We start from the raw sequence: 12,557 nt of genomic DNA on the forward strand, positions 1-12,557 counted from the left end.
ACACACACACACAAACACACACACACTGTAATGGCAGCTGGGGGCTGTTGTGTGTGAGATGGATGGTTTGACTTTAAGCTTGTATAAATAAAAGCTAAATAAATCCTGATGGCCTCAAGTGATGGCTCAGATATAGCAGCAGTGTGTGTGTGTGTGTGTGTGTGTGTGTGTGTGTCACAGACTGCTTTGACATAGTTAACAAAGACAGGAGACTGGGAGCATCAGATTCTACCTTTAAAACTCTGAAGATGTATCTTGAAGATTGTGTCACCAACAATTCAAAATGTACAGATGCTACTTCTAACAGGTGGTTCCATGCTTGACAAAAGCAAAAGTTTCCTGGGCCAAGTCTGGGAGGAGACACGAATCTCTTGTGAGCTATAGCAGAAAGGGGCTACCTGAGCTACCTGCTGTGGCAACGCTGTGTGAATAAGGGAGCAGCCAAAATAATCTTATCACTTGAAGTGGTTTAATTAGGATTTCTGTTGTTGGTGTGTAGAAGGAGCTGAATTTCTAAGTTAGAAAACTAACTGCCCCAACCCTGCCAACATACACACACACACACACACACACACACACACACACACACACACACACACACACACACACACGCCTTAGTAAGAAGATAAGAAAATATTTAATCTGTCTTCCTCTGTTATTGTGTGCCTCTCTCACTCCAGGCAGAACTGAAGCGCCTGAAGAAGGAGGTGCGGTCGTTCTGCAGAGTCTGTCAGGATTGTTTGTCTTTGAATCAGATAGATATCAGAGATCAAGTAAGAGCTCTTTTTTGTCTTTCTTCTTCTTTTTACAGTGCGCCCCAATCCCATATGTGAAGTACTAGTGAAGCCATATCATTTTTTAACTAAAGGCAACTTTACACTTGGCTATCTGAGACAAAAGTCCATCTTAGGATATCGGTCCAAAACAACAGACCTAGATCACCCTGTGGGACATGACAAAACATAACTTGAAATGAAAGTGTTTGAAAATTACTGCGACTGATCAGTTATGGCAAAAAATCACAATAATTTTTTGGTAATTACTCAGATTACAATTCTTCAAAACAGTACGATCGTGAGTGCTATTAAACCTTTTCGTTTGCTGCTGCTGCTGGACTCCTTGAAGCCAAACTGTTTCCAAAGAGATGGACGGTAATTTTTTTATCTTGATTATTGTGGTTCCTTAATCATTGTAATTGATTTTAATCTTTGAATATTTACACCACCCTACTTATACCAAAGTCTCAGTGAGATGTCCAGTGTCTGTAAACAAACCATGGAGAACACGGTATACAGTGATGCACAATATATTGGCCTGTGTGAAATTGTCAGGAAAAATACCTGCCCTGGTGGTATGGAGGTGAAAGGATTAAAAAGATTTGTGAGGCTTTGTTTGCAGTGATTTTTTTTCAAAACCCATGAGCTGATAAAATTCATTTATTTACTTAAACCTCATTTTAGCAGATGATTGCAATGGTGTCTTATATTTAAAAACAAAAACAAAAACCTTAGACCAGTTAGACTGTGATGTATAATAAATTTGGGCTTTTAAAAACAATCAAACTTTAGTGAAGAGTACAAAACACACTAAATAAGTTTTACTCAAACATGTTGGGGCTGTGTGTAATGATGGATGCAGCCACCATTGCATCACACTCAGGCTAGTAAAGTCCTGTGATGATGCCTTTGATGTTTTCAAACCAGAGACGATCTGTGACGGTTGATGAGACTAAGGAACAAGAGTGCCACCCAAAAGTGCCACCTTTTGACTTTAGTTTGGCTCACCATTTACAAAATGAGTCGTGCTTGGCACATTTTTGTTACGTTTTTGTATTAAAACACAGATATATATGTTAATTTATCATGTTATTCTTTTTGTTGTCATCATATAAACAAACATAATCAGATTTATAGTCTATAATTTTCTTTACAAACTAAATAGTTACTCATCAGTTTAATTTCGGAGTCATATAGAGCTGGGTCTTGATATTTGGATAACATAAATTCTGTCCTTACAGGCATTTGAGCTGTTATGTGACTTGCTGTTGCTGTACAGTGTGGGTTCAGTCCGCTCCAAGCCTGCCCTCCAGGCACTGGCCCACCTGCCATCTGATTCTCTGCGGTCTGAGTTGGCCGCTTTCCTTCTGGACTACATCTTCACTGACACCGAAGACGTCGAGCTCCATGGCATCTTGACACCAACTGAAAAATGTACGCCTACTCTCAATAAATGTTTGCATGAACTGTGATACTTTCCAGAAGCAATTTGTCGCTTTCTCAGCCAGTGTTGACAAAGCGACAGCACTGTTAGCAGATGTCAGAATGAACTGAATAATGAAAGGGATGTAGTTTTTATTAGCTTGCACCATATTTTGGAAACTGCTTAGTTGTATCACTGCCTGTGGGTACAGTTTTTGATGTCTTGTTTTAAGTCTTCTTCTGTATCCACTTTCTGTTCCATATTTTATAATGTTCTGCCAAATATCCCTTTCATTCATGCTCTTATAGACCCCACAGCATGCTTTCCCTCTATCTCTGCATTTCTAAACTGTTAACTCCTCATTTCTGCCAACCTGGCTCTCCTCTTTAGCTGAGGATGAGGAGGAGATGAAGATACGTCTTCTTCAGAAGAAGCGCAACCAACTTGCTGGCTACTGTAAGCTGGTCATCTACGGGGTGCTGGACCTAACTGCTGCCACAGATGTCTTCAAGCACTACAACAAGGTGGAGGGATTGTTGGGTTTTATCAGCCCAGCCTATCACATATGACCACAAACACATTATATTTACACATATTACAATTCTTACTGTTTCTGTATCACAGTTCTGCGTGAATGTAGGCAAAATGTGTTAAAAGTTAAAGTCGTGATTTTAGTAATCTAGTTGGAGATCAGTCGTTGGACCGACATTCTTTGGGGGAATTAATTGGGATAGAAAGACGGGAAGCAGATTCATAAAAAAGTAATAATGGAGAGGATGTGTAAGAGCGTGGAGGAGGGTGAGAAAATCTGTTTTAGAACCACCGAGGTGCTGGGAATGAGTCAGAGAGTACGGTTGCTAAAAGAGGCACAGGTGACTAGAACAGACTGGGTCCGATTAATTTTTTTTCAGACATTTATCAGAGCTGTTAATTAAATAGATTTGATGTTTTTCTGGTTTTTGGTTTGTTTGTTTGTTTTTCCGCTAGTACTTTAAGGACTTTGGTGACATCATCAAAGAGACTCTGAGCAAGAGCAAGCTCATCAACCCCGTGCAGAGCGCCAAGACTGTCTGTCTGAGTCTGCAGCAGGTGTGCACTTGCATGTCACTGTAATCTTTTGTATTTAGTGTAGAGGTTATCAAACTGTGCAGTGCGCCTCCCTGGCACAGTGTAGGAGGCTCACAGCGGGGGCACAGAAGGAGAGAGGTGAGATGAAAAGTGCATGCTGGTCTTCTAAAAACAACACAGTTATTAGTGTTTCAGTCAGCGGTAGGTACGTGATAGGGAGATGCTTTCAAACTCTTCAACTTGGGAGTCATAAATCAAACAATATTTAAGATTTGCTGTGACTTATCCAATCGAAGCATAACAGAGTTAGTTTTCTTCACTATAAAAATAGCCAGTTAACTGGTTTTGTATATTCGTGGGTACACTGCTGACAGGAACAGATATCACCTAATGGTTTTAATGGTTAAAAATTCCCACAGTTTGTATTACTGTTTATCATTTCATTTGTTACTTAAGCACATTACAGTAGTCTGATGAGGATTTTCCCTCAGTTTTCACATTAAAAAAAAAATTGTTGTTTTTTTATAAAACACCTACCTAAAGTATACAGGGCTCCATATCAGTGACCTTTTTGTATGCAAGGACGAGTGTCACATACACAATAAACTTTGTGTGTTAGCTGAAGTACATTCTGAGTTGTTTTTCCAATTTAAATAACCAGCTGCACATATTTACTGTCTCTTAATTTGAAATTAAAACACATGTTCTTCATTTTCGTGGGTTATGTGGGAGTTCTCTTCTATAATTACAACCAGTACTTGAATTACTTAAAAGTTTGCAGCCTTAACTAACCAACACAGAATATTTGTTTGTGCATATCCAGATATATATCGTGCCTTTTATGCAACATGTCTGTGTGTGCTCAGCTGTTTTCAGAGATGCTCACGGAGCACCACAGCAGGCAGGATCTCACTGAGATTAGAGACTTGGCCAAGAGGCTTGCCATGAGCTTTGGCATTGATCTTCATCGTGTCCGCAAACCACTGGTGGCCCTGCACATGTCAGTAACACACGTTTCTCTTGACAAATGCACACAGGCCAACCTTACCATGACCTAGTTTACCTATTTATTTATTTTTCTGTTACTTCTATGGTAGCATTTTTAGAAGCAGCTACAGTTTCACATAGAAAAACGCTACTTTATGGCAGAAATCATCCGTAATAATTAACTCAGAGCTAGTAAGAAATCATCAGATTTGAGGACTGTAAAGAGAAATTACAGTATTCTTCACACTGTGGTTGTTCATTTTGTGTTTCTCCTTATGTCAAGAGATTGTTTGTGTTGTCTTTCTTTTTTATCAGGGACGGCATACGTTTCGCATTTCGGGACCCACAGGAGGGAGAGGAGCCAAATCCAAATGTGGCCTTCTTGGAGATCCTCAGCGAGTTCAGTTTTAAGTTACTGCAGCCGGACCGCGCCCAGCTGTGAGAAGCAAAAACACACAGAAACGCTCACTCGTAACACTGCACATGTATTTCTGTATGTTATACATATGTAGGAAAAAAAATCTCACTTAGCAACAGTTTGAGAGAGAATACTTGTGATGTCATGAATCCACATGAATTATTATATTACAGGTAAAACAAAATAAAACAGTGTCTTCATTCTTGTTACATATTCGTTGCGTTGATCATATTATTCATTTAACTTAGATTCACAATTATTTGCTCAATTCCAGTGAAACTGAAAATGAAATGCAAACAAAGGTTTCCTCAGTCTTTGTCCCATCCTGATTCTCTGTCATCTCCTCCCAGAGCTGAGTTTCTGAAATCGGCATGTCCCAGCGCTGCCCTCTCCTGGCCGCCAGTCAAACTGTATCAGCGTTCTTTGGAAGCTCGCGCCACCTCTAAAGCCACTGAACAGGAGGGAGATGACGAAGTCCCTTCTCATGACATGCCTGTAGTGAAACGCAGGAGGACCACAGCTCAGGGTGATGCACATGCTACACCAAACACTCTGCATGGATATACTGTACGTCATAGCAGAGATAATTAGTTTTTTAAAAAATGCTTAGAAGTGGGAAGTCAATTTAATTTAACTTAATTTAATGGAAAATTCAGTCTTACCCCTGTCTTATGGTCAGAGGGCGAGGATGAGGAGAGGTATATGATTGTTGGACATGATATATGCCAACGAAGTGCTCTTTAATCCTAAGAAGTGTCTCATTGTTATTTTCAGTATTAGCTACTATTTGCCAATGAGGCTATGTACAAATTGATGGAAAAAAATGACACTGGTGCACTGGTTTGCACTACCACCTTGCAGCAAGAAGGTTTGAATCCACCTTTCTGTGTGGAGTTTGCATGTTGTCCCCATGCCCTCTGTTTGTCTCTCTGGGGCAGCCCTGAGATGAACTAGCTAGCTGTCCAGGGTGGACAGTAGGGCTGGGTATCGTCACTGAATTCTAGAATCAATTCAATTCCGATTCACAAGGTCCCGAATCGATTCGATCCACGATTCGATTCAATTTGATTTGAATCTGGGAAATTTTGACAGTCAGAAATATTATAATTCAGATCAGTACATTTACATATTTTTGTATCAATAAAAAGGAAGCTGACACATGCAAGACTTTATCAAAGGTGTGAGCGTCACAGCAGATGTCTTTGTGTCAAAGTAGCTGAGGATAAAACACGGAAAAACATGAAGGAGATTTTCCTGGCCTGGATTTTATAAAAATATTCTGCAGTACATCAAAAACGAAAGAAAACCATTAATCAACACATGAACATTACCTCTGAAGTTACAGCAATGTAACTTTTTCTACAAAAAAAAACATCGGCCGACAGCCTGTAAACAACGGTAGACTTGTGCGTAACAAGCAAGCGAATAATGCAGAAAACAGATTTTTAGACGGGAAACTGTTCTTGAAGAGAGAGAGAGAGCTGTGCATCGTGGTCGAAGCAAAACAGTAAAAGTCAGAGTGAATTCATGACGATGTTTATGTGAAGCGTAGTTTGGATCTTCTTTTGCTGCTGGTTCGGTCAATATTGTTTGGAGAGAGATCAAACTAACAGCTTTAGAATCAGCGCAAAAAGGGCGTGAACACAAAGCGCCGAAACATCAGAATCAGCGAGCTGTCGGCTTTCAGCCCCGACTGTGAGAAAGGCGACATCTCACTGATTCTGATCAGCGGGTTGCGCTGTGTGTTTAAGGCTTTGTGCAGAATCCGTGTTCCTGCTCTCATTTACTGTCTTAGCTGTTGTTGAAATTTTGTGAGATTTAACCTGAGATTCTGGCATTTCGGGCAAAATAAATTTATATCAAAAAATCGATTCAGAATTTTAATGAATCGATTTTACGTTATCCAAGCCAGAATCGATTTTAATCGATAAATCGATTATAAAAACCCACCCCTAGTGGACAGCTATCTAGTTCGCCCCATGTAACTGGATATGTGGAAGAAAATGGATTGATTAATATTTGGGGCCATTCAGAGGAGGAGTGACCCAAATGTCAGGACAAAGCAGTTATTTCAACCCAAATTGTGAAATCGTTTATCGTAATCAGTTATAATAACAAGAATATTATTCTTTTTCTTTTTAGCACATGATCCATGTGTCCATTATTTTCTTTCTGTTGTTGGTTTGGGTTGGGTGGTAACTTATGGAGTTGATCTGATTTTGAGTCCAGGAATTGCTGTAATGACTCGGTACCATTAAGAGAAACAGTGCAAAACTGTCATAGTTGTTCAAAATACAGTGATGTAAAATTAATAGCATTCTTCACATTTCGAAAGCCTTAAAAACATTTATTCTTTGGTATTTTTACTTCACATGTACATGTGTGTTTGGGAATCTGCTGAATTCTGCAGGAAGCAAATTTGCTACTTTACCTTGTCAATTAAAGCGTCATCATCTTTGTGTGGTGACTTGTCTCTCCTGCAGGTTCAGCGTCCACCACCAGAGGATCCTGGTTGGACAACAGCAGCATCCAGAGCAGCCTGCACACCCCAGCCCTCACCTCCACTGTCCAGAAGCAACCCGCCAAGCGGATTGCATCCAGGAAACCAAGACCCGTGGAGTCGGATATCAGCAGCACCTTAACTGAGCCGGAGTCAGAGGATGAGTTCTCCCCAGGGTAAGTAAAATTTTATGATCAGCATGTCTGCAGTATCTGCTGCCTCTGATTCGAGCATTTGTAAATTACTGCCATGGGTCAGATGATTTCATGTCAGTACCTTTCTTTTCTGTGTGCTGTGTTACTGGTCAAAAGGGCAATCAGCAAAAGAAGGAAGATTAAAGCTCCTGCAGAGTTTTGCTTATGATGAAACAAATTTAATTTCCCCTGTGTATTAAGGCATAATCATAGACACAGAATACAGCAGGTAGACAGTGAAGTTGGAAAATTGTCTTCTGCTGCTCTCCAGGTTACAAATGCGAAAAGTGAAACTCAATAAAAGATGGCTGGCTTCCTCCAGCAAGAACACCCCCTCTCCAAGGCAGCAAGACCTGAACTCCCACCTCAACTTGTAAGACTGATTTTTAGACTGTTTAATACTTACTATTAAATTGTGAATATGTTCCATTTTACAAAAGCCATTTTCAACCAGAAATAATCACAGAATGGATCTGTGTGTGTGCTTCGCAGGCTTTCCCTGATTGAAGATGACATCTCAGAAAGAGATGAGGACGAGATTGAAGATTATCACAGTGACTCTGACACTGGATACACACTGGTAAGAACAAAAAAAACCCAAATACATCATATTTACTTTCTCTCATGACTGTGCAATCTGTTTTAACAGCACCTGGTCAGCTAAGGTACAAATGAATTAATTCTTTAAAAGGAACATATACATGTCACCACAAATTCATTTTGGTCCTTCAGTGACCACAGTTGTAGGATCTGTGCAGAGAAAAAAATATGTACAAAGCTATTTATGATGAGAGGAAAAGAAGCACATGTGTGATGTTTTGAACTTTGCTCCTAGTGCTATATTTATACCCTTTGAATACAAATATGTTACATAAATCTAAATCAAGTACAACATACCTTGAAAACTAAAACTTGTTTGCTTGCAGCCTTCCACACGTCACACCTCACTGAGTGTCCTTGATGAGCTCTTTGACTGAGGTTAGCGGGGGATCATCTGTTCAGGACTTCTACAGTTTCAGTGTGATGAATATTAAGTCATTTGTTCTTCTTAATGACGGCAAGTTCACCTGTCAGACCTGTTTTTGTCTCTTAATTTTGTTGTTGATTGGGAAGTCTGGAATTAGAAGCTGTTCTGATGTATTAATAGGAATGTTTTGAAAATAACGATGTTCAGAATAAATGTTTCACTAAAGTTGGACTTGGTTCCTCTGTCTTTCGTCAGCTCTTACGAGTTTCACATTTTTCAAAATAGCCTTCACTGTTGACATCACAGTTTGTTTTTGTTTTTTGTTGAAGATATTGTTGTTTATATTAAAGATGCCTGATTTTACAAAGCAATACTAAAAGTAAGGCATTACAATGTATTGTTTTAAAAATGAACAAACTCAAAATGTTATTTAGATACACTGAAGCACTACTAGTTATTCCTGTTTGTAATGTGTGATTTGTTTGCTTTATTTCTAGGTCAAAAAAATCACTAATAAACAAGATCAAAATGAATTCCGAGGGTATCCTTTGTAAAAGATTAATAAAAGTAACAACATGCACAAAGTAACACATATTGCTTTGTAGTGAATTACACCATGAAGCAGAAAGAGCTTAGAAAAACAAGTGGAAGGAGTCAAGATATATGGTGGTATTTTACAGTGATCAAAAACCTTAAGAATCAGCTTTAGGTTTTCTCTATTTAATTAATCAAAACTTGAGGTTATTTATCTAGAAATTTTGACTTTCTCTGAAATGGCTTTAAAGTACTTGTCTGTCTTCCTCCCCTCACCCTCAACTGTTGTGATAAATGGCAAATTTATATAACTACTGTTGTGATTCAGCACTGTATACAGAAAATTAATTGGGAGGGGGGGTGATTATTAGGCGTCTCAAAATTTATTCCTAGTTGTAAGTAACTTAAAGTTGAGCTGCTCAATAAGTCAAAGTTTTAAGACTCATCAAAATGTTGACTTGGCTATGACAGGCACTTTTAAGCCACAAACAAGCTTCCATACAACCTAATGACAATTAAAATGTGCAACATTTTCATTATATTTCCATATGTGAGAAAATGTCAGAAAAACATTTGCTATATAACATGTATGTTATAAAATGGGGAAATACTACTGAAGCGTAGAGCTGCCACCCAGGCAAAAGAAAAATACAAGTGTATCACGTTATAACGTGAAAGGTTTATTGTTCTAACAAGATACTTTTCCTGTTTGTACAATATACTTTTCACGTTTGAACAACATAATATCACGTTATTACAATATACATAATTATCACGTTCGTACAATATAAATATTATATTGTACGTAATCATCACGTTCGTACAATATAAATATTATATTGTACGAACGTGATGATTATGTTCGTACAATATAATAGGAGATAAGATGTACCACAATGTAAGGAGTGCTCTGACACGTTGATAAATATGTTTTTTTTCCTTTCTCGCAGTCGATTAGATGAGATGATAAGGCTGTATGAAAAAATGTTCCTATTAAGTTTTGAACTGAACTGCCAGTAGCTTTTGGTGTACAATTCAAACACTGCAGATGTATTTGCTAAAAACAAACACAAATAATCTGTCACTAGAACAAACAAACAAAAAAGAATGACCATTCATATAAGGAAGGAATCAATTATCACGTTCGTACAATGATGATTATGTATATTGTAATAACGTGATATTATGTTGTTCAAACGTGAAAAGTATATTGTACAAACAGGAAAAGTATCTTGTTAGAACAATAAACCTTTCACGTTATAACGTGATACACTTGTATTTTTCTTTTGCCTGGGTGGCAGCTCTACGCTTCCGTAAAATACAGCTGTAAATCATGACATTATGTTGGGTTCATTCGTTCCACGCTCACCCTGTTGACACTGGGTTGCGCATGAATCCAATCATCGCATTTCGCGCCATTCCTGACAAACGGGGCGGAAGTTCGCACAGTCAGGTGACACCAGACTGCCCGCAGTTTTCGCGCCACCACCGAATCCCGCCTCTCCCCGCCGAAAGAAGCGACTCTATTGGCTGAGGGAGACGTCAGACTCGCGCCACTTCTTGTACAGAGATAGGGGAGAAGCGCTGGCTGCTAGTGAATAAGTGTCCGGTGTTAGTGAATTTTTTTTTAAAAAGACCGAGCTTTGAGATAAACTGCGTTTCTCCCCTCGCGTTTTTGGAAGTAAGTTATCTTAACTGAAGCGCAATACCTGCAATCATGGCTCGCAAGGATTACGAAGCAGAGAAAGGTAATGTTTCATCTTTAACGTCATGGCAGCAACAGGTTGGCCGTTTTAGTCAACTTTTTACCAAATGACTTCTAAAATCCCACACGAGACCTTGGTGAACGTATATCACGGGGTGTACTGGCTATGAAGTTGGATATAATATAAAATTTGATTTCATGTGCGAAAGCGCAACATTACCGCTTCGTTTCATTACTAACTCAACTTGAAAGAAAACAATGATAGAAAATAAATGAGTGCTTGCACATGGTGTCAAGAAACGCGCGACACACGGGAGCAGTGTTAAAAATAAGTTGCACAAACTTGTGTGAACATTAGCTATCCTCTTGATAACGACTTCGGTACTGTGTGTGTGTGTGTGTGCGCGTGCGCGCGCGCGACCGACAGAGGCTGTTGGCTCCACGGTGACCCGGATGGATCCTTAAACAAAGGAGCAGGCGCCACTGTGCAGCAGCAAGCACATGTCTCAACAGTTACACGAGCTGTTCGACTAAAGATAATCATTAATGTCGCGAAGGTTTTCATTTTTAATGTGTAACATTTAAAGTCAAAGATAAAGCACTAGGCTGAAAAGTTGATCATCGTTTCAGATAACTTTATAAAGGCCACTCAAATGCTAGCTAAGTTCATATCAAACGCGAGCGCAACCTTAACATTTAATGGTACACAATGGCAGTAAGTTAACCCCTACTTCGCTTTTTAATAACTGAATTTTATAATGTCCACATTTAGTTTAGTTGAGGTGTTTAAACGTCTTCAAATCGGGTTAACTAGTAACCGCGAGCTAGCTGCTGTCAGTTAACCTGTTAACGTGCTGTTCTGTGTTTAGCACGTTTACGCTGAGGGTCACAATATGTATATATATTTCTAAAAACGTAAGAAGACTCTAAGTGATTGTTTACTTTGGGTAAACAAACTTTATTTCTGTTACACAAACATCTAAAAGGGCAGGGTTTTACTAAAAATCGACCATTATAACAACACCATCAACGTTACGTTACGGTAAGTTTAAATTTGCAGCGGTGCTTGAGTCACTCTAAAGGTCCGAATAAACTTCACAAACGCCCGAGTCATCATTCGTGAATCTAACCGACCGCTTAAAGGCTGAAGTTTGTGGTGCATGAACCATCGATAGCATTAAGAAAGCTACTTCCACCGCCAAGAGATTAAGAGCAATAAGCTCGCAGTGATGGGGCTGCCTGCGCCTTGTGTTCAGTACACCCCGGCTAACCCTAGGCTAACATTAGAAGATGGCTGGCTGTGGTTTGAAAACAACAGCCGGGACTGTTTTTAAGAGCGGAGGGATGGCGGAGGGATACCGCGAGTGACTGGGCACAAAAAGCCATGTGCTGCTTTGTTTACAATAACATCCTCGAAGAGAGAAATAAAAAAAAAAAAGCAGAGGTGCGGATTTGCTGCTACCGCGTCAAAGTAAGTGGAGTATTTTATTTATCACGGCCAAGAGTAGTTTCGTTTCTCGAAGCGCTGAATTAAATATTGTTAACAGTTGTGGCTCTTTCGAGAAGTGGGGGGATATTTTCAAAAAAAAAATGGACCCTGAACTGAGCGCGCCTGTTGTTGTATTTACATTATTGCCCAGAAGCTATCTGCTGCGTGTCGCCAGTTATTTCGCTCTAAAACTATTATGTGGAAACGTCAGAGCGGAGTTGGCATCATGTAACACATCAGTGGCAGTTTGTGCTTTACTGTAAGGCAGTAGTGACTCATCGAGATTACAGGATGCCATGTTACTCAACAAAGGGGGTCGTCGCAGGACAACAAATTAGCTCACAGTGTGTAGGCCCATTGCCGGTGGTGTTAATCAACAATTTAAACAGATTTTAAGCTCAGAAATAAGATTTATTGTTGAAAGGGAACTAAAGTAAACAGCCTTTTCTTTGTGTGTGTGTGTGTGTGTGTGTGTGTGTGTGTGTGTGTGTGTGTG

At 39.4% G+C, this 12,557-nt stretch overlaps 2 protein-coding genes across 9 annotated transcripts in view; both read left to right on the forward strand.

Moving 5' to 3' along the window:
- Positions 1-8,564, forward strand: part of stag3 (STAG3 cohesin complex component) — a 21,043-nt gene extending 12,479 nt beyond the window's left edge. For all 8 annotated transcript variants that reach the window (XM_005722818.1, XM_005722819.1, XM_005722817.2 and 5 more), the window contains 11 exons: positions 681-773; positions 2,018-2,210; positions 2,590-2,723; positions 3,187-3,288; positions 4,134-4,267; positions 4,570-4,692; positions 5,023-5,198; positions 7,156-7,348; positions 7,638-7,739; positions 7,859-7,946; positions 8,293-8,564. In XM_005722818.1, coding sequence (XP_005722875.1) covers positions 681-773; positions 2,018-2,210; positions 2,590-2,723; positions 3,187-3,288; positions 4,134-4,267; positions 4,570-4,692; positions 5,023-5,198; positions 7,156-7,348; positions 7,638-7,739; positions 7,859-7,946; positions 8,293-8,343 — 1,389 coding nt within the window. In that variant the 3' untranslated portion in view covers positions 8,344-8,564. The remainder of the gene's footprint in view (positions 1-680; positions 774-2,017; positions 2,211-2,589; positions 2,724-3,186; positions 3,289-4,133; positions 4,268-4,569; positions 4,693-5,022; positions 5,199-7,155; positions 7,349-7,637; positions 7,740-7,858; positions 7,947-8,292) is intronic.
- A 1,768-nt stretch (positions 8,565-10,332) lies between these two features.
- The window catches only part of mcm7 (minichromosome maintenance complex component 7), an 8,357-nt gene continuing 6,132 nt past the window's right edge, over positions 10,333-12,557 (forward strand). The window contains exon 1 of the mRNA XM_005722824.1: positions 10,333-10,615. Coding sequence (XP_005722881.1) covers positions 10,585-10,615 — 31 coding nt within the window. The 5' untranslated portion in view covers positions 10,333-10,584. The remainder of the gene's footprint in view (positions 10,616-12,557) is intronic.

Source organism: Pundamilia nyererei, unplaced genomic scaffold (genome assembly GCF_000239375.1).
Source record: "Pundamilia nyererei isolate P.nyererei 1_Seehausen unplaced genomic scaffold, PunNye1.0 scaffold00008, whole genome shotgun sequence".
Taxonomy (NCBI): domain Eukaryota; kingdom Metazoa; phylum Chordata; class Actinopteri; order Cichliformes; family Cichlidae; genus Pundamilia; species Pundamilia nyererei.